At 46.0% G+C, this 24,157-nt stretch overlaps 1 protein-coding gene across 6 annotated transcripts in view; it reads left to right on the top strand.

The window, feature by feature from the left end:
• Positions 1–24,157, top strand: part of PHACTR1 (phosphatase and actin regulator 1) — a 527,559-nt gene that overhangs the window by 461,188 nt on the left and 42,214 nt on the right. For all 6 annotated transcript variants that reach the window (XM_027525394.1, XM_027525392.1, XM_027525395.1 and 3 more), the window contains one exon: positions 9,000–9,321. In XM_027525394.1, coding sequence (XP_027381195.1) covers positions 9,000–9,321 — 322 coding nt within the window. The remainder of the gene's footprint in view (positions 1–8,999; positions 9,322–24,157) is intronic.

Here is a 24,157-nt window from a genome sequence, read left to right as displayed (position 1 = left end):
ACAGTATTTTTTTAACAAACACTGCCCTATAATTTATTTACCTAATTAAGAACTTCAGCCACAAGCCTGGCATTTACAGGACTCTCTCGCTCTGTTAGCCTTGTCTCTCTGGCTCCCCTTGTTCTGTCCCCGAGAGAGTGAATTTTACCCATTATCTGTACATCTCACTTCCATAGAGCTTGGGCCAAATGCATTAAAAAAATATGTGAAAGCTGATGATCTCTGACCGTATTGTACCTGGTAGCCACTTAAATACGATGATGACGAGATAGGCACAGATGTGTACAGGGGGCAAGTGTGGTGCTTCCCCTTCGGGATTAAACTTGACTGAACTTGCTTCGTTTTTGTAAGTGAACCATCCGTCACAGTGAATCTGCATCACCACGAAGCAGCCACATTAACCCTGTTCGGTTACTAATTACTCTAGAGACATCTGGGCCGTGTCAGAAGGAATTAATAAACTGAGAATTCTAGCAGAACTCTAAATTGAGACTTAGGAGTTTTAGCGTGTTCTCAGTATGTTGTTCTGTTGACATGTTTAAAAGGAAACAGACAACAGTTTGAAAGACACCATGCGTGATTAATAGGAAGTGACAGTGGTTAATGGTCCGGTGGATGCTGGAGGAAGCATGAACGTGGACTTGGACTGCAGCTGGGTACATGCAGGGAGAGATACGCAGAAAGTCCTCTGCTTTGGCATTTGTTTCCATTTAATCCGGAAAACCATAATTAACTTGGAGATTGTCTCATGCATTTTCTCTGTTCTTCAGCCAGTAGATAGAAGCCCGCTCGCTCTCCCAAACTATCTTTCTTCTTCTCTCGTTGTTATCCTCATCCAGCTTATCTCCAACATCAGTATGCATGCAGCGGATGTAATATAGGATCAGGAATTGCTGGGCATTAACTTCCTTTCCTTTCTGGAAGGACACAGTGCCCAGCAGAGCTCGTTGCGTAACCAGTATGATCTGAGATGAATAATTTTCCAAATGTATCCTTCTTAGAAGGATGGCTGACCCCAGAAAAAAAGAGGGGTAGAAGCAAAAAATATTGTCTCCTACTTTTCTTTTTCAGTCACCTCTCCAGCCATCCTGGCTCCAGAAATCAAATGTTAAACATTGCCTGAATAATCTATTCCTTCTGCATAAGGTACCTGTGATTAGGTACCCTACAGGAGCCATTGCAATGAAGGATAATCAATTTATGTGCTAGCTGAGCTTCACAGTCTGACAATCACACTTAGGTAATAATGGCAGGTGCCATTTTTGGGAAAATTTACAATACTAGCATCTTTATTCTTTCTTTTTCATAGGAGGAAAATGAAATTCAGAGAAGTTAAATAACTTAGTCATGGTGACATAGCTGGATGGACTCTATCTGTTTCGTTTTATTCCAGAGTCCTCACTTGTCACCATTAGTTTACGCTATCTCCACTAAGATACCTATTCTTAACATTTGTGACAATGAAGTCATTAGTCTTCTTCGGGTTTTGTTTGTTTTGGTTGGCTTGTTTGGCTTCCTTGTTTTTTAATCTATTTAACAAATTAGAAAATCTGCTTTTTTTGTATAACTCAAAGACAAAAAAAATTCAGCCCTTTGAAAATAACTTTTAAAAGGCAGTTGACTATAAAGAGAAAAAGTAGTCGAGTTGGTTTCAAAGCACGGGCTAGAACGAGACAGTCTGAGGATCAAGAATGGGGCCGATCGCGTGGGAAGCACTGGACCACCGTTGGAAACACAATTCAGCAAAGAAAGGGAACTCCTCCTGAGCCTCAAAAACAAGTCCTTCTGCTAATGTGACTTTGTAGCACTGTCTTTAGAGCCTGGAATACAGAGAAACTTAACTGTATCACCAGAACTGGTTGATTGCTAGTTTCAATGTTACGAAGTATTTGTAGCTGCAGATTTCTCTGCCAGACAGTGTCCAGGCCCTGTGGTATTTTTTCAGCCCCAGCAGGTGTCTAATGAGAATCCTCTATCCAGGGCTTGTTAAGGTAGAACCAGTGTTTCTATTTAGAGCCTGCCTCTCTGGTTTTGAGGAGAGTGTCCACCGTGGGTTTTCTACAATCACATTCTGATCCGTCAGTTCACCGTGTGTCTCTGTCGCTGTCTGACCCTCTGGCCCCATTTCTCCCCCAGAATATACCGTCCCACCCTCCTTGTTCTCTTTCAGCTTCCTCTCCAACTCTCCCAAATCACCCAGCTCCTTTCATCTCTGTCCCTGCCTTCCTTCCTGGCTTTGTATTCAGAAAGTGCAAGAAAATGGATGATTAGAGCATCGGGACCCTGGACCTCAACTGTGCTTTTAAACAGAAAAAAATGGATAGTAACTCAGAAGCCTCCTAAAGAAGTTTAGGGTTCACAGTCTCTGGATAACTGATACTTTGAAGAAATGGGAAATTTACCTGAGTTTAATCTTTATACCCATTTCTCCCTAGTATTCTGGTCCTGGTTGTCTTTTCTCAAAATACAGAAATTCTTTTCTTAGTGAATCTAAGGACTGTCTATTGATGAAACATGTTTAAAAGGATGCTTTCTGCTCTGACCTCTGTGATCAAGGCAAAGATTGCAGCAGAGTACCTTTCGTTTTTTGGTAGTGCTTTTAGGGTGCAGATTTAATTCACTTGGCACTTTTCTTTTTGTGGTGAAAACATATAAAATTTACCACCTTAACCATTTTAAAATGTACAGTCAGTAATGTTATGTATAATCACATTGCACAGTGGATTTCCAGGACTTCTTCATCTTGCGAAATTGAAATTCTGCCTATTAAACAGTGTCCCCTTTATCTCTCCTTAACCCTGGTAACCACCTTTTTACTCTTTGTTTCTATGAATTTCACTATGGTTAGTTGCTCAGTTGTGTCCAATACTTTGCAACCCCATGGACTGTAGCCTGCTAGGTGCTTCTGTCCATGGGATTCTCCAGGCAAGAATACTGGAATGGGTTGCCATCTCCTTCTCCAGGGGATCTTCCTCACCCAGGGATCGAACCCGGGTTGCCTGCCTTGCAGGCAAATTCTTTACCATCTGAGCTACCAGGGAAGCCCAATTTGTCTTTCTGTGGCTGGCTTTTTTCATTTAGCGTGTTATCCTCAGGGTTCATCCACGTTGCAGCTCGCGTGGATTTCTGTCTTTTGTTATGTCTGAATGGTGCTTATATTTTATGTGTTTTTTGCACTATGAGCAAAGTACTCTTCCAACCCTGACACAGTTTACAAAAAGTGTTCTCTTATCAGCTCTCAGAGTTGTAGATGGTTGTAAGCTACAGAAAATGTTTAATCTGAAGATGTATAAACATGGTTCTAAAGAAATTCAAATAGTAAGAGATCAAATCCTTTTGAAAGACTCAGGAAAAGCATGGTAGAAAAGGATGTATTTAAGACAGGCCTTAGAGATGAATAAGACAAGTAGGGATCGGAGGGGAGGTTGCCAGGAAGTAGGAAGCAGGGTTCAGAGAGGCTCGTGCATACGAGGCATAGGGTGTTCACGACATGGCAAATGGCTCAGCTTGTCAGGAAAGTGCGATTCTGCTAGGGAAATCAAGAAAGATCAGGCCAGCAGTGGGTTGAAAGGAAACTGGAGAACCTTGAAAGCTGTGGTGAGGGATGCAACTTTTTGGAGGAAGAAGTGGACATCTTTTGAGGACCGTTAGCTGCAATTGCTTGATTTCATCCAAGCCTGTCTCCTTGACGTTGCTTGGATAAAATGGATGCTGCTGTTGGGTGGATTTCCAACTGGATGGATGAATGTGACTGAGGCTATCCAGTGTCTCCCTGAAAATGAAGAGGACGCAGAGTTGCTGCCCTTGCATCTTCCTCTTGGACATTGTTCAAATGTCCCAGCGGCAGGTTTCCCTTCAGAGTGGGGATTTGGTCTGCTGTGTTCCCTGAGGGTCCTTGGCCACTGCCCCTCAGCAGCAGGACAGGAGGCTGTGAGAGGCACAGCACCCCATTGCAGAGGTGTTGAAGGAGGAGCTTGATGATCATTTGCCCAAAAGTTCATAGCAGGTTATTTTCTTCTTTAGGAGAATCTGTGCACATTGTTCTCCATCTCTGAGTGCTGCTGAAAATGAAATCTAATTCTCATGTGTTCTGTAGTATTTAAAGGAAGATAACATAGGTAGAAAAGCCACCCCTTTTGAGAGCAGCAGTTAAACATCAGAGTCATCCATCGGGCAAACCTGCGGTACAGCCTTAGGTGTCAGCAAGTACACTGGGAATCGCATGGGGGAGTGGGGATGCTCTGCAGATGGTTGGACCAGCCACCGCCATCACTATAAATGCAAGAAACCTGAGCATGTCCTTAAACGGTGAATAAATATTGTACGTCAGATGGATGGAGAGTTAGAGATGAACTGTGGCCATCCCCATCTCTCCTTCTTAAAACATGGATCTAGCTTGAACTTCTTAGTTCAACCATGAATATACTACCTCTTTTTTTTCATGTTCCAAGCAGTGTTTATTTTTTCTTTATTAAAAATTTTTCTATACTGGAAACTTCCAAACATATACATGGGTAAAGAGATTATTATGGTTAACCTCTGTGTACCCCTTGGTTAGACCAGTCTTATTTCACTTTTAACCCTCTGACAGTCTTCTCCCATGGGATTATTTTGAATCAAACCCCAGATATCTTATCTTCCATCCACAAATACATATTTTTACTGGGAGTATAATTGATTCACAGTGTTATGTTGGTTTCTGATGTGTAGTCTGTAGTCAGTTGTTCAGTCATGTCCAACTCTTTGAGATCCCATGGACTGTGGTCCACCAGGCTCCTCTGTACATGGGATTTCCCAGACAAGAATACTGAAGTGGGTTGCTATTCCTTTCTCCAGGGGATCTTCCTGCCCCAAGGATCGAACCTGTGTCTCCTGCATTGCAAGCGGATTCTTTACCATCTGCGCTGTCAGGGAATGGGGTTACTTTCTGCTGTACTACCTCTTAATAGGGAGATAGTCTATGTAGTTTTTTGTTGTCTGTGATCTAAATTTACTGCCTTTGAACCTCACAGAGAGAACCCCTGGTTCCAGGGTTCTGAAACCAGACCAGCATGTGTGTGTTTGTTTCCAGGACTTTGCAATTTTGATTTGACTCCCTCCTAGCCTTTGCCTGGATGGTCACAAACAGCAGTCCTCCCTGGCGGGCACATCCAATGCAGGCTCCTTTCTGCTGTCCACCTCCAGACCCGCTCACCTTTCTTTACACCTGTCATGTGGAAAGCTTGGGTTCAACCACCCAGATAGCAATTTCTGGCCCTCTCGTTGCCTGGTCTCCCTGGGAGCAATAGCACAAGTCAACATTGGTGCAAAAATAAACCAGAGGATATGTTTTTATCCATAACTTAAAAATCATTTCTAACAAAATACTGATCTTAGGAATAAATGTGTGTTCTCATGATTATAGAAACATCTGCAGTTCTGACTCTTTGAGAGCACTTTCCTGACGTGTAATTTGACTTTTACAAGATCGAATATAGTTGCAGGAGAGCTGACATGCCCAAGTGACCCAGGTGGCTGGTGAACAGCCCCCTCCACTGCCCAGTGTCGCCAGCATCTCAGCGAGGCCACCTGGGGAGATGACAGGAAGGATCCACTTAAAAACAAAATTGTATCTTTGCAAAGTGGCTCTGAAACAAAGGCAGGGTCTGGGGGTGCCTATGTGATAATGGCCCTTCTTTTAGGATTTTGGCAGGTTCTGGACTTGGTGCTCACCACGTGAAGTGTCCACTGTGGTGTCCATCTGCTAGGCTGGTTCAGGAGACCTACACAGGCTGATGGCATTTAAACCTTATCACTTGTTACTCTTCTGTCCCTCTCACCATGAGGGGTCAATCAACACATTTTTGCCTTTCCAGGCATTTGACCAAAAAAGGGCCAGACTACCTTACAATCCCTAAGGTGGCCCAAAGGGATTAGTGGAGCCCTTCTAGCAGCCCAGGGAATCTGATTCAGGAGTTGGTGATGTTGTCCAGTTGCTCAGTCATGTCTGACCATTTGCAACCCCATGGACTGCAGCACGCCAGGCCTCCCTGTCCCTCTCTATCTCCCGTTGTTTGCTCAAACTCATGTTCGTTGAGTCGTTAACTATGTCATGAACCATCTCATCCTCTGTCGCCCCCTTCTCCTTCTCTCCTCAATCTTTCCCAGCATCAGGGTCTTTTCCAGTGAGTCAGTTCTTCACATCAGGTGGCCAAAGTATTGGAGCTTCAGCCTCAGTCCTTCCAATGAATATTCAGGACTGATTTCCTTTAGGATTGACTGGTTGGATCTCCTTGCAGTCCAAGGGACTCTCAAGAGTCTTCTCCAACACCACAGTTCAAAAGCATCAATTCTTTGGTGCTCTGCCTTTTGGTTTGTGATACTGGACTCTGAACACTTCCTATAAACTTAAATATGCTTCTTATAAACTCTTCATGTTTTTGAATGGATGCCTGTATTCACGAAAGGAGATCAGAGATTCTGACTCACTGGAACCAGGTGGCAAATGACTGAAAAATTCTTACATCACTTTTGTTCATTAGGATGCTAAGTGCTACTATCATTGATGACACTGATACAGAAACAGTTACAAATGCCTCTGTAGGTGCTACAGCTGGTGCAAACTGAAAAGGTGAGGAGAGAGGCTCAGGGTGTATCCATTTAGCCCAGACTCGTTCTGTGCATAGACTGCAGTGCTCTGACGCCAGGATCCACTACAGAAGTCATCTGGGGTTTTCATTTTCTTGTCTGAAGTCATAAGCCAGAGCTGTGTCACGTTTGGAAATACAGTCCTCTTGGGTTTTATAGCTCTGTGACATAGCTGGGGTTTATTTTCCTTGTTCTCTGGAACTGGTTTTTGCTCTTTCCACTCCATCAGCGGAGACAGATTTATGAATATACTGCATCTCGATCAGTCTGGCTGCAGAAGACCCATCCATTTCTAAGTCAGCAAGCAGAGAGCTTTGCCTGTACCCCATTTATTGTTACCAATGCAGGAGGTCTTATGTTTCCACCCCTCACCCATGAATATCATGCATCAGAGAGATGCAAAGTGTCGTGTTCAGGGAGATGCTGTCGAGATAAAGGAGGCATTTTTAACCCCTGGATTTTTAGATATAAAAGTGCCTGGGTCCCAAGAAGCATAGATATATTTCTTAGCCAGTTAATAGCAGAGCACTTCCCTGGTGGCTCAGATGGTAAAGAATCTGCCTGCAGTGCCGGAGACCAGGGTTCAATCCCTGGGTCTGGAAGATACCCTGGAGGGGAGGGCATGGCAACCCACTCCAGTATTCTTGCCTGGAGAATCCCATGGACAGTGGAACCTGGCAGGCTACAGTCTATGGGGTCGAAGAGAGTCAGACATGACTGAGCAACTACACACACACACACACACACACACACACACACACACACACTCTCACACACTCTCACACACTCTCACACACTCTCACACACACACACACACACACACACTCTCACACACACTCTCACACTTAATAGCAGAGCATCCAGGTTTTCTAACGCCTGGTTCTGCATCCTCCCCACGGGGTCTCAGTACTAATGCAGGGCTGCGCACGTTAGAATAGCACACTGGAAGCTGGAGGACCTTGCCATTTCCCTCCCCACAGGGCCATGTTACAGACTTGGAAAACTTGTCGGATGGTGCCTTGGAAACCTCTGTGCTCTGCTGCCTGATTCACCATCACCAGGTTTTTTCACCCACTTACGTACAGTGGGTGTCCGGGAAGTCACTTATAACAGTGATGGACAGGGAAGCCTGGTGTGCTGCAGTCCATGGAGTCTCAGACACGACTGAGCGGCTGAACTGAACTGAACTACTTATAATGAAACACCACGCACTCTGTTGCTTTCTCAGCTTCTATCTTCTGCCTCCCAGGCTGGGAAGGATCAGGCCAGGTGGACTCTCACAGGGGCGGCCAGGGTCCTATCCTTTCATGATAGGACTCAGATATATGTCATGCTTTGCAGTTTATAAAGCAATGTCCACATTATCTTGTCTGACCCTCACAACAACCCATAGGAGAAGCCTAGTATATATTTTTTTCAGGATGAATTAAGATAACATGTGTTACCTATAATGGCAACCCACTCCAGTATCCTTGCCTGGAAAATTCCATGGACAGAGGAGCCTGGTGGGCTACAGTCCATGGGGTTGCAGAGTCGGACATGACTAAGCAAGCAAGTAGATATTACCTATCAAGGGCTATACTGGGTATATTTTATACTCAAGCCCTCTGCTAACTTGTTTGGGGGTTTTTTAAAATTCTTAAAAAGTGTCCTTTGGAGGAATTGATTATGCAGAGCTGCCCCTTCCTCTGGGATGACTCAACCCTCTCATCCCCTCACGTGGAGATGGTGTAGACGTGAATCTATTTACTTCTCATAATGGACCTAGAGGGTGGACAGTACTCCCTTTCTATGGGTGGGAAAACTGAGGCTCAGGGGATGTCTTAGCAGAGCAGCAGGGCTTCTTGGTCACGCTCTGTGACCTTGAATCCTAAAAAGCATGGGATGATTGTCCCTAGCTGCGGGAATTAAGGTTGGCAGCATTACAGTCACCTCTGGAGGGACACGCTCTTAGTGGACTTGAACCTCAGCCTGGCTTCTAATCCCATGCCTATTAGAAAGTACCAGCCAAGAGGCTATTTTCCCATTACAGTGCCAAAATTGTCGGCATTGCACATATCCTGAAAAAAGGTCTCTTTTAAGATCCTTGGGTTTCCATATGCAGAAGAGCACGTCCCCTCTTCCCACTGGTGAGCCTCAGTCTGACAGCGGGGTGGCACATGCCCCCCCACCTGGGTCCCAGCGCACTTTGAGCAGGAAGTGAGAGCTGGCGGTTGAGTGCCACTCACACAGGGCGCTGAGTGCCACTCACCTGCCGGTTCTGCAGTTGATGCACTTCATCTCAGGGCCCCATCCCGAGGGCCACGTGGTGTTCTAGGTTTGTCCTGATGCCCCTGAACTCACGTCTGCCTCTCGCCTTCCTTCCGCTGCAGATCCTGGTGCCCCTGTGAAATTGCCTTGCTTGCCAGTGAAGCTGTCGCCTCCGCTACCTCCAAAGAAAGTCATGATCTGTATGCCTGTGGGGGGGCCAGAGCTCTCCCTGGCATCCTACGCTGCCCAGAAGAGTGGCCCGCAGGGTGGGGCCCAGCACCACCACACTGTCCTGCCCTCCCAGATCCAGCATCAGCTGCAGTACGGCAGCCTGGGCCAGCACCTCCCCTCCACCACCGGCTCCCTGCCCCTGCACCCCTCGGGCTGCAGGATGATCGAGGAGTTGAACAAAACGCTGGCCATGACCATGCAGAGGCTGGAAAGGTGAGGGAGGGCAGGGGGGAGGGTGGGAGGGGGAGGGCTTGTCTGGGGTGGCCGAGTGGGATTGGGGCATCTGACCACAGCCAAGGGGTAGGAAGACCAGCTCAAGGGCTGGCACTCCTGCCAGCATAGGGCAGGAGATCAGGGGGAGGGTGGCTTGAAAGTGAAATCAGATCAACATCTGAATGTCAAGAGAAGTTTGGAGGAAAAAACCATCTTGCCAGTTGCCAGACTAGAACAATCACATTTATCAAGAGGTATAGTATGTGTGTGGGTGGGGGGGGGCGGGGGGGTGAGTGGATAGGTGAATAGATGCATGGATGGATGGATAGTACATATTGTGCTTCTGTAGGCATTAACATTTTTTGGAAATGTATGCACATCATTATTAGTGTGGTAACCCCAAGGGCAGGGAGATGGGAGAAAATCTTTTATATTTCATCTCTTTCTGTACTGCTTAATTTTTGATTTTGTGTATATTACTTTTATGATATGAAAAGCAATGCGGATATAGAATAAGAAAAGATGATCACGGCTAGAGCAGTGCTAGAAATGCAAAGAAAGGGGAAGAGCTACACCTTGTTCTCACTGATAGAGGAAGCAGCAGATGAAGTCTGATTATATGAGCCTGAGCCTTGAATAAGTACCTGCAACCTCGCGGAAGTCTTCTCTTTCATCAGATTCTGCCTCCAGGGGGAATCCAAGGACAGGCCTGTAGAAGTGACCCTAACCCTCCACCACCCAGGGAGAGCTCTCCTGCTGGATCTGAATTGCTTGTGTGTGTTCGAGAAGGCAATGGCACCCCACCCCAGTACTCTTGCCTGGAAAATCCCATGGATGGAGGAGCCTGGTAGGCTGCAGTCCATGGGGTCGCTAAGGGTCGGACACGACTGAGCGACTTCACTTTCACTTTTCACTTTCATGCATTGGAGAAGGAAATGGCAACCCACTCCAGTGTTCTTGCCTGGAGAATCCCAGGGACAGGGGAGCCTGGTAGGCTGCCGTCTATGGGGTCGCCCAGAGTCGGACATGACTGAAGCGACTTAGCAGCAGCTGCAATGTGTTCAAATACCACCTCGCTTGTGCCCAAGAGGTGGCTGTTTCCCAGTGTGGTTCCAAGGCGTGTTGCCTGACTTTGTTCTGTGGCGTGACCAGAAGAAAGTGTTGCGTTCTCGCGTGAGGCTGTGTCTGGGCTGGGGCCCCGAGTGCCTGCCCCAGGCTAGTCACCTAGTCCTGCAGACAGGCTGCAACTGAGCCTCAGCCTTGAGAGCCCGGCCAATCGCCAGGCAGGAGCTGGGGGTGGGATGGACACAGTCGGGAGCTTTCTGTTGTAGTTGCCCTAGTACCTTGGATGGTGAAGAGTCTGCCTGCAGTGCAGGAGAGCCCCGTTCAGTCCCTGGGTCAGGAAGATCCCCAGGGGACGGGACTGGCAACCCACTCCGGTATTCTTGCCTGGAGAATTCCCTGGACAGAGGAGCCTGGGGAGCCACAGTCCATGGGTCACAACTGAGCAACTTCCACTCCTCAGTTTTTCCTGCCTCTCAGTGGCTTTTTCCCTCCCTCTGTCTCGGCCAAATAGTCTATATTTGGGATATTGACTCCCAGGGAAGTTGTTATCACTGAGAATTCTGACTTGATTGGTTCACATTAATATCACCCCTCACAGGGGAAAAAAAAATTATATTTGGCCCATTGCCAGCATTTCAACTACTGTTCTTTTTTTTTTTTTTAATGAATGTGTCTCATGTTTTTAAAGTATTTACTTATTTATTTGGCTACACCGGGTCTTAGTTGCAGCCTGCAGGATCTTTAGGTGTGACAAGTGGAATCTACCTCCCTGACCAAAGATCGAACCTGGGCCCCCTGCATTGGAAGTGTGGAGTCTTCTCCACTGGACCACCTGGGAAGTCCCTCAACTTCTGCTATTATTGTTAATGAGGACAATAATAATGTAAAATTTGGATGGCATTTTTTAGTCATTTATTTTACATACTTTATTATCATATTAACCCTCACACCACTTAGGGAGACTTACATCAGCAAAGAACCTAGGGAAGACTGGGTTCCAGCTACTCAAAAGAGTAGTCCACAAACTCACTGCCCATCTGCAGAAATTGTACAGAAATTGAGACCAAACTTGTAGATAGTTTCATAGCAGTTTGGCAACTGCTCTCGTAAAGAAGACTAGTGATCCAGTGGTTGAGACTTCGCATGCAGGGGGTACAGGCTCGATTCCTGGTCAGGGAGTTAAGATCCCACATGCCTTGGGCTCAAAAACTGAAACATATAAAACAGAACCACTATTGTAACAGATTCAATAAAGACTTTTAAAATGCCCCACATCAAAAAATTAAAAAAAAAAAAACAGACCATTGGCAGGGAATGCAATTTCCTCATATCTCCTGTAACCCCAAGAACATTTTTGCATCTCTTCCAGAAAAATCTGACCACCTGAAAAAGATGCTCACCCAGCATACTAGTAGGATGTCGCTAGGTACATTTCCACTTAAAGCATTCCATTTAAAAAGTCTCCATTAGAAGTACTAACCAGTAAGTTACGAGATATTCCTGATTTCCCTGTGTCTTCGTAGAATATTTCAGTCACATGTAGCCCAATGAATTGGTCTGTTGGACCTACACCAGATCAAGTTCTTTACTGAAATGAATCAGAGAGCAAGTGGGGAAGGAGGGAGATATTGGGGTTTTGCAGGTGGATGAGATCAGAAGAAGGATGTATTTCAGCATAACTCACCCCATTGTCCAGAAGGTCTGATTACTGCAGATTTCTTTCTTCTTCTTATAATTCCCTTGTCCCAGTCTTATTTTTCATCTTCCTTTCCTATGAGAGACTTTTAAATCTTTGAAGATAGATAATATTCCCTTTATCCAGTGGTTTGTCCCTTTCAGGCTAAAAATTTCATCAATCATGTATTGAGATGGTTTCTAGACCCTTTTCTATCTTATTCTCTGCAAATTACTCCAAATCTGTTTTGATTTGAATGAAGATTCTTAACCATTACCCTAATCTATGCCTGATGACACTAAAGTCATTTTAGTTAGTTACAGTGCTTGGTGGTTGTTCAGTCACTAAGTCACATCCAACTCTTTGTGACCCCACGGACTGAGCATGCCAGGCTTCCTCGTTCTCCACTATCTCCCCGAGTTTGCCCAAACTCATATCCATTGAGTCAGTGATGGTATCTGATCATCTCACCCTCCGTCACCTCTTTCTCCTCCTGCCCTCAGCCTTTTCTACGGTCTTTTCCACTGAGCCGCTCATTGGCATCAGGTAGCCAAAGTATTGGAGCTTCAGCTTCGGCATCCGTCCTTCCAATGAATATTTAGGGCTGATTTGCTTTAGGATTGACTAGTTTGATCTCCTTTCAGTCTAAGGGACTCTCAAGAGTCTTGTTCAACACCACAGTTCAAAAGTATCCATTCTTTAGCACTCAGCTTTCTTTATGGTCCAGCTCTCACATCCATACATGACTACTGGAAAAACTAGAGCTTTGACTAGATGGATCTTTGTAAGCAAAGTGATGTGGTGCTGGCTCACTAGATTTGGGGAAGGGAACTGGAGACCATCTTCTGTGTTTATCAAAGTCACTGGGCGGCTTGGCCAGGCGGGAGGTGGTCCCTGCATCACGGCTAAGTACATGGGCTCCATAATCTAAACGCCAGGGTTTCAGTCTCAGAGATCACACTTCCTTTTGCCTTTGATTCCTCATCTTTAGAACAGGGTTAATAATAACACCACCAACCTCAATAGGGTTGTTCGTGAGGAACAAATGACAATCAGTCCACATCAGTCATCTTATTACACAGCATACAGCAAATGTCTGTAAATAAATGATGGTGAAAGTTAAGCAAAATCCTACCACACACAAAATTGACCTTGAGTGCCCCTAGAAGGCATATTGCAAATTGATCCAATCTTGTTGGAAATTTTGGGTTGGTTTTCCAGTGCTAGATCATCTTCGTTTATTTTCTCTTCACCGATGAGTCAGATCGTTTTTGACGGTGACTCCACAGGGTGGCCCAGGGTCTCCTTCCACAGCAGCGTGGCTGCCTCCCAGGTCCACCCCTTCTGTCCTAGTTCTCTGTCTTCGACAGTGACTGAGGCGGGAGCCTGGCCCAGAGCCTCGCTGTCAGCTGCTTTTCCTGCCCACAAGGAAAGAGCTTGAGCCCATGCCAGAGGAGCTGGAGGGGATGGAGGTGCATGTGGTACGAGAGGCCCCACTCCCACTGCTGCTGCCCACCTGTGTTCCCCCCTGCCCTAGTGGGGATGGCGAGGTGCTGCTGGGGCACGTGGCGCACCTGCCCAGTGAGTCAGGGACGGCAGACCGTCACTACGCCCGGCTCTGCTCGGAACTCCCCATCCTGCCCTGGGAGCCAGGAGCCGCTGAGCATCCAGACCCTGGAGATCCTGGTGCTGCAGGAGGTGGGAGAAAGGCTGGCCTCTGGGTCTCTTTCCCTCCCTCCTCCACCTCCAGTGTTCCTGGAGCTCCTTACCCTCAGAATCTTCAGAGCTTGCTGCCCTGCTGGTGGTACAGTCCTGCACGAAACATAAAGGATGATGCCCTCAGAGCGGCGTGGAGTCTGCTGGGAGCATACACTGGCCGGCCAGTACCTGCAAGGGTGCAGAAGCTGGGGGCGTCCCGGGGAGCAGGGCAGGGGGTCCGCAGGTGGGCTTCTCTGGAGAGCTGCATTTAAACTGAAATCTAAGGGACTGAAAGAACCGGGAGAAGAGGGGAAAAGAATGAGAGAATGAATATTCTAGGCAGATTAAAGGAAGGAGTGATACTCCAAGCTGGGCGATGAGATTTTTAATAAGAAAAAGCAGGAAGTTGATAGTTATTCGGCAGGTTCTTAGAGGACCAATCATCGAGAATGAGGGAAATGACAGAAGATTGTCATCTGAGTAAGGAGAGCCTAGGAACCTTTGCAGAGAATACAGGAGATCTTTTTAAAAGATCAGGCCAGCCACTGTCCCAAGTGGTTTACTCGTGTGCTTCATAAAGGAAAACCCTGCAGGTGAGATCGTCTGTTGATGTCCCCGTCAACCCTCTAATTCTATGTCATGAAATTAACCCTAATGTGAATATTTTTAGAAATGGAATGGTTTTCCCAGAAGAGTTGTATATCTGTGTTAATATAGATAGTCCAGACCAACGATGACCAACCAGACCCAGAAAGGCTTCCAGAACCATCTTGAACTCTTATTAATGAGGACAGTAATAATGTAAAATTATTACTCAGTAAAATACTGAGTACTGCATACATTAGCTAGGGATTACATTACTACCTGTCCAGATTATTGAAAAAGGGACAGTTTCAATATTGGACAGAAGAAATTGAAATCAGTAACCACCCCCCCCAAAAAAAAAAATCCCTTCAATCTTCACTAATTCTATTATTTATCATTATCTATAGACTCTTCAAGATCACAGTTCATTTATAATCTTAGCATTAAAACATTTCAAGGTGACAATTACTTTTCTTTATGTGGCCTCCAGGGTCATGGGAAAAGAGTAACTCTTGGTCCTGAACTAGATGGGCCCTTGGGTTTCTTCTGGCTGTATCAGTCTGACATAATTACTGCACTGATTTCTGTCAGTGTTTCCACCTGCAAGTCGGAGTGTTCATGTGATGGTGAGCAGATATGCCGTGATACCAAGCAAAAATGAACCTCTGAATACCCGTGTTATCTGATTTGTGAAGTGGCATTTATTTGAAGAAGTTTGGTATTTTGCTCATCGTTTAGCAAATGGCATATATTTTCAAATGAAATGTGTTTCCAGGGAAAGCATCTCTTTTTCACCCTGATGACCATCTCTTCAAAATCTTCTGCAGTTCTGGTGAGACATTTGTCTCTGACCCTTTGAGGCCAGAGTTATCAATCTCTTACTTTAGGCCAGTACTTCAGTTTTACAGCATATATTTATCATCTGTAAGTGGCTGCATGTAGATAATGTTTTGCACTATAATTGCTATTTTAAGGGGTAGGATGAGATTGCAGAGCAAGGTAATGTCACTTTGAGCAAGACAGATCCTTTCCTACAAGGCTGGTGAGCCAACTGGTCAGAGGAAGGTTAAAATGAGACTAGATGATTCATTAACATCTTTTGAAGTCTTAAAGGGATTAAAAAAGGAAGTATATTTTTCAGAAGAGAATCTACCACTGAATTTTCCTGTGTGTGCATCAGTAGAAATCCCTCCCTTGCCCGATGAAAAAGTATCGATTCTTTGATCTTCTTGGAAACCATTTATCTAGAAAGACTGTGCAGGCCAAAGATATTGAAAAGGCTAAAGGAAGTATTTTAATAAACTAATGGATAATATCCATAATGATTGGTCTATGATAAATTGCTGAGCTTTAAGTACATCCCTTGCTGAAACAGCAACTACCAATATTGAGGTTTACGAGTCATTACTCTCTGATCTTGCAGCAGCCTGTGAGTTTGGTAGAAGGATTTCTCCATTTACCTGATGAGGAACTGAAAAAGCAAGATGCTGTACTAATGAGTGGCTCAGCTGGGACCCAAATGTGGTCCTCACTCCAGGTCCTGCCCTCCTGACCCCACGTCCAGACAAGCTGACGTCTAGGGACAAAGTCATGTGGAAGAACCAACGCTGTCTGGTTCCTCCGTGAGAGATGGAGAATGCTCTCAGGCAGACTCTGGGTGTGTCATACGGTCCTATTCACCACATCCTGACCCCAGACACCATCTCAGAAATGTGAGTCATTGGTCCCTAGAAGGACAGAACAAGGGATGTAAATGCATTCATTTGCATTCATTACCACCTCTGGAAAAAAAGACTGAAAACACATTCTCCACTCAGGAAATCTCAGTCTCCTGCTCTATATATAGAATGGCATCATTTCCTGCTGACTAAAGTCCCACAGAAACACAAGATCTCCAGTGGAGTTGCTTATCTTAGAAGGCTGTGATGAGCACCACAATGCCTGCTTGCTTTCCTCCGGGGAAGCTGATTAAACTGTTTTCTAGAAACGCTGGGCTGGAAGAAGCACAAGCTGGAATCAAGATTGCTGGGAGAAATATCAATAACCTCAGATATGCAGATGACATCACCCTGATGGCAGAAAGTGAAGAGGAACTCAAAAGCCTCTTGATGAAAGTAAAAGAGGAGAGTGAAAAAGTTGGCTTAAAGCTCAACATTCAGAAAACGAAGATCATGGCATCCGGTCCCATCACTTCATGGGAAATAGATGGGGAAACAGTGGAAACAGTGTCAGACTTTATTTTTTGGGCTCGAAAATCACTGTAGATGCTGACTGCAGCCATGAAATTAAAAGACGCTTCCTCCTTGGAAGGAAAGTTATGACCAACCTAGATAGCATATTCAAAAGCAGAGACGTTACTTTGCCAACAAAGGTCCGTCTAGTCAAGGCTATGGTTTTTCCTGTGGTCACGTATGGATGTGAGAGTTGAACTGTGAAGAAGGCTGAGCGCCGAAGAATTGATGCTTTTGAGCTATGGTATTGGAGAAGACTCTTGAGAGTCCCTTGGACTGCAAGGAGATCCAACCAGTCCATTGTAGAGGAAATCAGCCCTGGGATTTCTTTGGAAGGAATGATGCTAAAGCTGAAACTCCAGTACTTTGGCCACCTCATGCGAAGAGTTGACTCATTGGAAAAGACCCTGATGCTGGGAGGGATTGGGGGAAGGAGGAAAAGGTGATGACAGAGGATGAGATAGCTGGGTGGCATCACTGACTCAATGGACGTGAGTCTGAGTGAACTCCAGGAGTTGGTGATGGACAGGGAGGCCTGGCGTGCTGCGGTTCATGGGGTCGCAAAGAGTCGAACACGACTGAGCGACTGAACTGAAGTGAACTGAACTGAGGGTGTTAGTGGTTACTTCTGTCATCTTCCAGCCTCAGGCACTGCCATCTGTAGCATAATTTCTCACACATTTTTGGGCTCCAAGAAGAAACGTCCTACTGAAAACTCTCTCTGAAAACTCCCTTTATGAGTCTGTGCGGTCTGAATGACAAAAGCCATTCCTGTTGAAGTTTAATGTCATTTTCAGCATCCTATTGGAGGGGAATACATTTTCTCTGTCCTTTCAGAAGGTTAATGTCATCTTTTTTTTTTTTTATTCTTTTGCATTTTAACAATGGTTGCATATGAAATCAGATGCCAGAAAGCAGTGTCCCTTTATGACACGTTTTTCTTTAAAAATAGTAGTGAAATGATTCCCAGGTATTCTCAGGGAAGATAAAGGATTTAAAATAGTCAGTGATTTTTAATTTCAAAACCTGCCCCTGATTTCCTAGGAGAGTATCAAAGGTGCGTGATGGCGGGTAATCCCACGCGCAGGATTATTCACAGTGCTCTATATGCATCTCCCTATTATGTGATGGAGATACAGTGATGGTTATGGGGGGCTTGAAAGGGGGCTAACTGTGTAATGACCCTGGTTGTCACAGATGTCTTGGCATGCATTTCTTAATGAATTATTAAAAATAAGCTGCCTCTCCCTCACCCAGTCATGAACAGGAAAGGTGAAACAGTCTCAGTTTTCAAAGTCTGTGGATTTCTTGGAAACATGTGACTGTTTAAATGACAGGGGAAAGTGGTGAGGGGGGATGGGGGCCTGACGGGGGCCATTGTGTCCTTTGCCTTTTTTTAATTTGGCTGTAGCAGGTCTTGGCTGTGGCGCACGGGCTCTTCAGCCTTCCTTTCGCCATGTGAGATCTGTACTTGCATCACGAGAACTCTTGGTTGTGGCCTGCGGGATTTAGTTCCCTGACCGGGGATTGAACTCAGGCCCCCTGTATTGGGAGTGTGACGTTTTAGCCACTGGACCATCAGGGAAGCTCCCTGTGTTCTCAATTTACATGTCTCCTATTTTGTTGTTGTTCAGTCACTAAATCATGTCTGACTCTTTGCGACCCCATGGACTGTAGCCCACCAGGCTCCTCTGTCTGTGGGGTTTCCCAGGCAAGAATACTTACTGGACTGGGTTGTTGTTTCCTTCTCCAGGGGATCTTCCCGACCCAGGGATGGAACCCGCATCTCCTGCATTTGCAGGCAGATGCTTTACCACTGAGCCACCAGGGAAGCCCCCTACTTCTTTTTTTTTTTTTTATGTTACTTTTAAACTTTACATAATTGTATTAGTTTTGCCAAATATCAAAATGAATCCGCCACAGGTATACATGTGTTCCCCATCCTGTACCCTCCTCCCTCCTCCCTCCCCATACCCTCCCTCTGGGTCGTCCTACTTCTTTTAGTAGAGCCCACACAGAGAGTTGGATTTTCCAAAAAGAAGACTGGCTAAGTGTTGTTTTGGATGGAGACAGCACCAAGGGGAGAGGAAACAGCTTTGGACTTCCCTGACATGTCACGGGGACAGAGAAGGCGAAGAGAGTTTGCAATGCCTGCTTTTTACTGACTTAGGACTGCTGTTTTACTCTCAAGCTTCCTGAATCTTATTTTCGTGTGTCTCTTGTGAATAGCAGGCCTCCTAATTTAGGTAAACTTCTGCTTGTTCCTTCTGGCTTATTCAGTTGTTTCATGAAGGAAAGTACTCAGGCACTTCCATCATCTGGGGAGAAAGTGAGGACAAAACAAAGTGGACATCCTCCCAGGCTTCCCTTTCTCTGGAGGAGGCAGGTGATACGCCAGTGAATGTGTTAGATGCTGTGTACTTACATCCATACAGTGGAGGAGGCGCGAAGCGGGGGAGTGAGCATCACCTACGATAGTGATGCCCTTCCGTCCTCCAGGAGCTGCATCCTCACTGCGGCACCAAGAAACCCACTGCATCTCTTCTTACTCGTAACACATCTCAGGAAAGTTACATCATTTGGAGCCTTCGAGATGAGGGAACAGAATCTCTTTTTTGTCCCCCCCTGGAGAATAATGTAGGCCCTTTGGTGTTAATATAAATTCATTGTAGAATTTCACATGAGAAGAAACCTTCTAGCCCAACTAGCTCACCATACAACGCAGCCTGACTCTGGACAGTCTTACTGAAGGGGCCTGAGAGCCTGTGAGCGTAGAGTTGGGAAAAATGCAGTGGCCATAAGCTCTCTGTGCTTCTGTGCTCACATTGTCCTGGGTACCCTGACCTTCTTCTTTGCACAGATCTCTCTGCCTTATCTCTTTGCGTTATCTTCTTAAGAACCCTAGTTCGCTATTTCCACATCTTTAATTCTCTGTTCATAGGACACTTTCTCTACACAGGAAGACTATCTAAGGGTCGAGGATGATTATTTTAGTGAATTAAATGATGGGAACTGTATTATGACTACTGTGACTCCTAGAGACTTCAAATATTTGATTGACTTTTCCATCAGTTCTTAAAATGTGGACAAAAATGAGGCTAGGATATGAAGAGAATGATAATCAGCCTCTGTCTTTGAAAGGCTTGTAGTCATTGGGGGCAGGGAGTAAATGCTTAGATATGTGATTATAATATAACCCGACAGATGCTAGAAAAGAGGTGGGAACAGAGGCTGTGGATGCAGAAGGGGCTGGTTTCCACTGAAAAATCAGGAAAGGCTGCTCAAAAGAATGGCATCAAGGCTCTCCCTGAGGTTGGGTGGGCTGCTGCAACCAAACTTTGAGGGGCTCGTTCTGAGGTGGAGTGATGGCAGGAGAGCTCAAAGTGTGCTTCAGTTCAGTTCAGTCGCTCAATCTTATCCGACTCTGTGACCCCATGGACTGCAGCTCACCAGGCCTCCCTGCCCTTCACCAGTTCCCAGATCTTGCTCAAACTCATGTCCATCAAGTCGGTGATGCCATCCAACCATCTCATCCTCTGTCGTCCCCTTCTCCTACCTTCAACCTTTCCCATTTTCTGGGTCTTTTCCAATGAGTCAGTTCTTCACATCAGGTGGCCAAAGTATTGGAGCTTCAACTACAGCATCAGTCCTTCCAATGAATATTCAGGACTGATTTCCTTTAGGATTGATTGGTTGGCTCTCCTTGTAGTCCAAGGGACTCTCAAGAGTCTTCTCCTACACCACAGTTCAAAAGCATCAATTCTTTGGTGCTCAGCTTTCTTTATGGTCCAACTCTCACATCCATACACGACTACTGGAAAAACCATAGGTTTGACTAGATGGGCGTTTGTTGGCAAAGTAATGTCTCTGCTTTTGAATATGCTGTCTAGGTTGGTCATAGCTTTTCTTCCAAGGAGCATCTTTTAATTTCATGGCTGCAGTCACCATCTGCAGTGATTTTGGAGCCCAAGAAAATAAAGTCTGACACTGTTTCCATTGTTTCTCCATCTATTTGCCATGAAATGATGGGATCAGATGACACGATCTTAGTTTTTTGAATGTTGAGCTTTAAGCCAACTTTTTCAGTCTCCTCTTTCACTTTCATCAAGAGGCTCTTCAGTTCCTCTTCCTTTCTGCCATTAGGGTAGTGTCATCTGCATATCTGAGGTTATTGGTATTTCTCCCAGCAATCTTGATTCCAGTTTGTGCTTCATCCAGCCCGGCATTTCACATGATGTACTCTACATGTAAGTTAAATAAGCAGGGTGACAATATTCAGCCTTGACATACTCCTTTCTCAATTTAGAACCAGTCCATTGTTCCATGTCCCGTTCTAACTGACAAAATAGAAAAAGCAAGAGAATTCCAGAAAAACAGCTATCTCTTCTTTATTGACTATGCCAATGCCTTTCACTGTGTGGATCACAATAAACTGTGGGAAATTCTTAAAGAGATGGGAATACCAGACCACCTGACCTGCCTCCTGAGAAATCTGTATACGGGTCAAGAAGCAACATTTAGAACCGGACAGTATGCTTCAGAAGCCAAAAGGCCTCTGTGGCTGGAACTCAGGGTGCATGGTAAATAACAGTAACAAATCAGATTGGAAGGAATGAGGGGTGCAGATGGCAAGGCACCTCCTCATCCATTCCAAAGAGGGTGAGGTTTGTCCAGTTGACAATGAGACCCTTGAAAGGTCTTTTAATTGAGGGAATGTCATGTTCAGACCTGTCTGACAGCAGCAAGGAGTTGTGTGGGTGCTGGTGAGAAGGAGAGAAAGTTCTGGAAAAAGTAAATCTTGAAGCCACTGCAGGGCTCTGCTGCTGCCCAGGTGACATCACTACAAGACCAGGCTCTACAAGCCCTACTGCCCGAGTTCAGTAATGCCTCTCGCTGTGACCGTGCCCGGCGGCCTCACGTTCCCTCTCTAAAATGGGAGTGTAACAGTAATTCTGATCTCACAGGGTGGCTGTGAGGCTTACATGGATTTATCCTGGTGCCGTGTGAGCACTGAAAGCATCAGCTCTCATCACTGTTACAGGCAGTGGTCCAGGAGGGGTTAGGGAGACTCCCGCTATGAGGTCAGGGTGAAGGGCTCCATGGTCACCTCCAGGGTTAGGTCCTGATCGCCCGCCTGGAGGAGAAACAGTGAACACAACCCAGGGGTGATTTTTTTTCTTGTGTGTGTGTTCACCTACTTTAAGGACACTGTGTTCACCATGTTGACTTCCCTGGTGGCTCAGATGGTAAAGCGTCTGTCTACAATGCAGGAGACCCAGGTTCGATCCCTAGGTTGGGAAGGTCCCCTGGAGAAGGAAATGGCAATCCACTCCAGTACTCTTGCCTAGAAAATCCCATGGACGGAGGAGCCTGGTAGGCTACAGTCCATGGGGTCGCAAAGAGTCAGACACGACTGAGCGACTTCACTTTGACTTTACCATGTTATCACCATGGAATGTAAATTCAGGTTAAATGAGAGAATTTCTCAAGTACAACAAAGCATTCTATATATTTCAAAGTTGCTACAAAGCGTTAGTCGCCCTGCTGCTAAGTCGCTTCAGTCGTGTCCGACTCTGTGTGACCCCATAGACGGCAGCCCACCAGGCTTTCCCGTCCCTGGGATTCTCCAGGCAAGAACACTGGAGTGGGTTGCCATTTCCTTCTCCAATGCGTGAAAGTGGAAAGTGAAAGTGAAGTCACTCAGTCGTGCCCGACTCTTAGTGACCCCATGGACTGTAGCCTACCAGGCTCCTCCGTCCATGGGATTTTCCAGGCAAGAGTACTGGAGTGGGTTGCCATTGCCTTCTCCGTTAGTCACCCAGTTGTGTCCAATTCTGTGCGACTCCATGGACTGTAGCCTGCCAGGCTCCTCTGTCCGTGGAATTCTCCAGGCAAGAATACTGGAGTGGGTAACCAATCCCTTCTCTAGCAGATCTTCCCCACCCAGAGATCGAACCCGGGTCTCCCCCATTGCAGGCAGATTCTTTACCATCTGCGCCACTGGGGAAGCCCAAAATCTGTATAATGTCTGACCAAACCAGCTTGCTCATAAATCACTTCCATTATGATTCTTTTAGAGAAAATAAGTATACTGCACACATTTTAAAAGTGTTTTTCATTTACCTTTCATTAGCACTTAAAATGGAGAAGGCAATGGCACCCCACTACAGTACTTCTGCCTGGAAAATCCCATGGACGGAGGAGCCTGGTAGGCTGCAGTCCATGGGGTCGCTGAGGGTCGGACACGACAGAGTGACTTCACTTTCACTTTTCACTTTCATGCATTAGAGAAGGAAATGGCAACCCACTCCAGTGTTCTTGCCTGGAGAATCCCAGGGACGGGAAAGCCTGGTGGGTTGCCGTCTATGGGGTCGCACAGAGTCGGACACGACTAAAGCAAACTTAGCAGCAGCAGCAGCACTTAAAATACGCGTTTCTATTTCAAAATGAGATCTGTTTGACTTCTGAGCAAACTCAGTACTTAATCCCCAAAGAGTGTTGACCTGAGTTGTCTAGAATAGATCTGCTTACATGAGTCAGCTTTGCCTTGGGAACGTTGACAGGTACTCTGGGAGGTGTGGTGACTCTTTCAGGCTGCTGGAGTGTCATTTTGTAACTCACCCATCTGGGCCACATAACAAGCCAAGCTGCTTCCCTCAGATGGGTTCAGAGTGCCTGTGTTAACAGAGTAACTGCTTTGGGACCACAGTAGGAGCAGAGATAATGCACTCAGTGGAACTGTCACGATGTCAGATGGGCTGGTACCGCCCCCAGAGTGCCAGCCTGATACACAGCAGGTCAAGGGATCTGAGCAGTTCACCCTTCAGTGAATACTGCAGATTCCTGAGCACTAATACCCAGGCTGCATTAGAGGAGACTCAGGCGGTACAACTCTGAGGATGCAGCAGGTAGCAGAGCTGTCTGCATACTCTAGACCCAGGGGTCAAACCCAGCTGTCCTACATTGCAGGAGATTCTTTACCATCTGAGCCACCGGGGAAGTCCTATACTCTAGGTCAGTAGTTCCCAAATGGGCAGCTTTGCCCCCCAGAGGTCATTGAACAATATCTGATGATACTCGGGGTTGTCACCGCCAGAGGAGATGCCACTAGCATCTAGTGGGTAGAGACCAGGTTTGCTGCTAAACATCCTACAACACACAGGACAACCCCCTGCCACAAAGAAGGACCCAGTCCAAAAGGTCAGCCACGCCAAGGTTGAGAGACTCTGGTCGAGCTCAACACATTTAATCAAAATATGGTGTATTATATATATGTGTGTGTATATATGTATATGCACACATCGTTGGTGGTACCTTAATGGAGTTTAAGACAAGCTTTTTAAAAGTTTTAATTGTTGTTACTGTTTTTGTTCAGTCACTATGCCGCATCTGACTCTCTGCGACCCCGTGGACTATAGCCCACCAGGCTCCTCTGTCCTCCACTATCTCCCAGAGTTTGCTCAAATTCACGTCGATTGAGTTGGCAGTGTTATCCAACCATCTTATCCTCTGCCGTCCCCTTCTCCTTTTGCCTTCAGTCTTTCCCAGCATCACTGTCTTTTCCAGTGAGTTGGCTCTTCGC

This window comes from Bos indicus x Bos taurus, chromosome 23, assembly GCF_003369695.1.
Source record: "Bos indicus x Bos taurus breed Angus x Brahman F1 hybrid chromosome 23, Bos_hybrid_MaternalHap_v2.0, whole genome shotgun sequence".
In the NCBI taxonomy this organism is placed as follows: Eukaryota; Metazoa; Chordata; class Mammalia; order Artiodactyla; family Bovidae; genus Bos; species Bos indicus x Bos taurus.
This window is presented reverse-complemented; position numbering and strand designations above follow the sequence as displayed.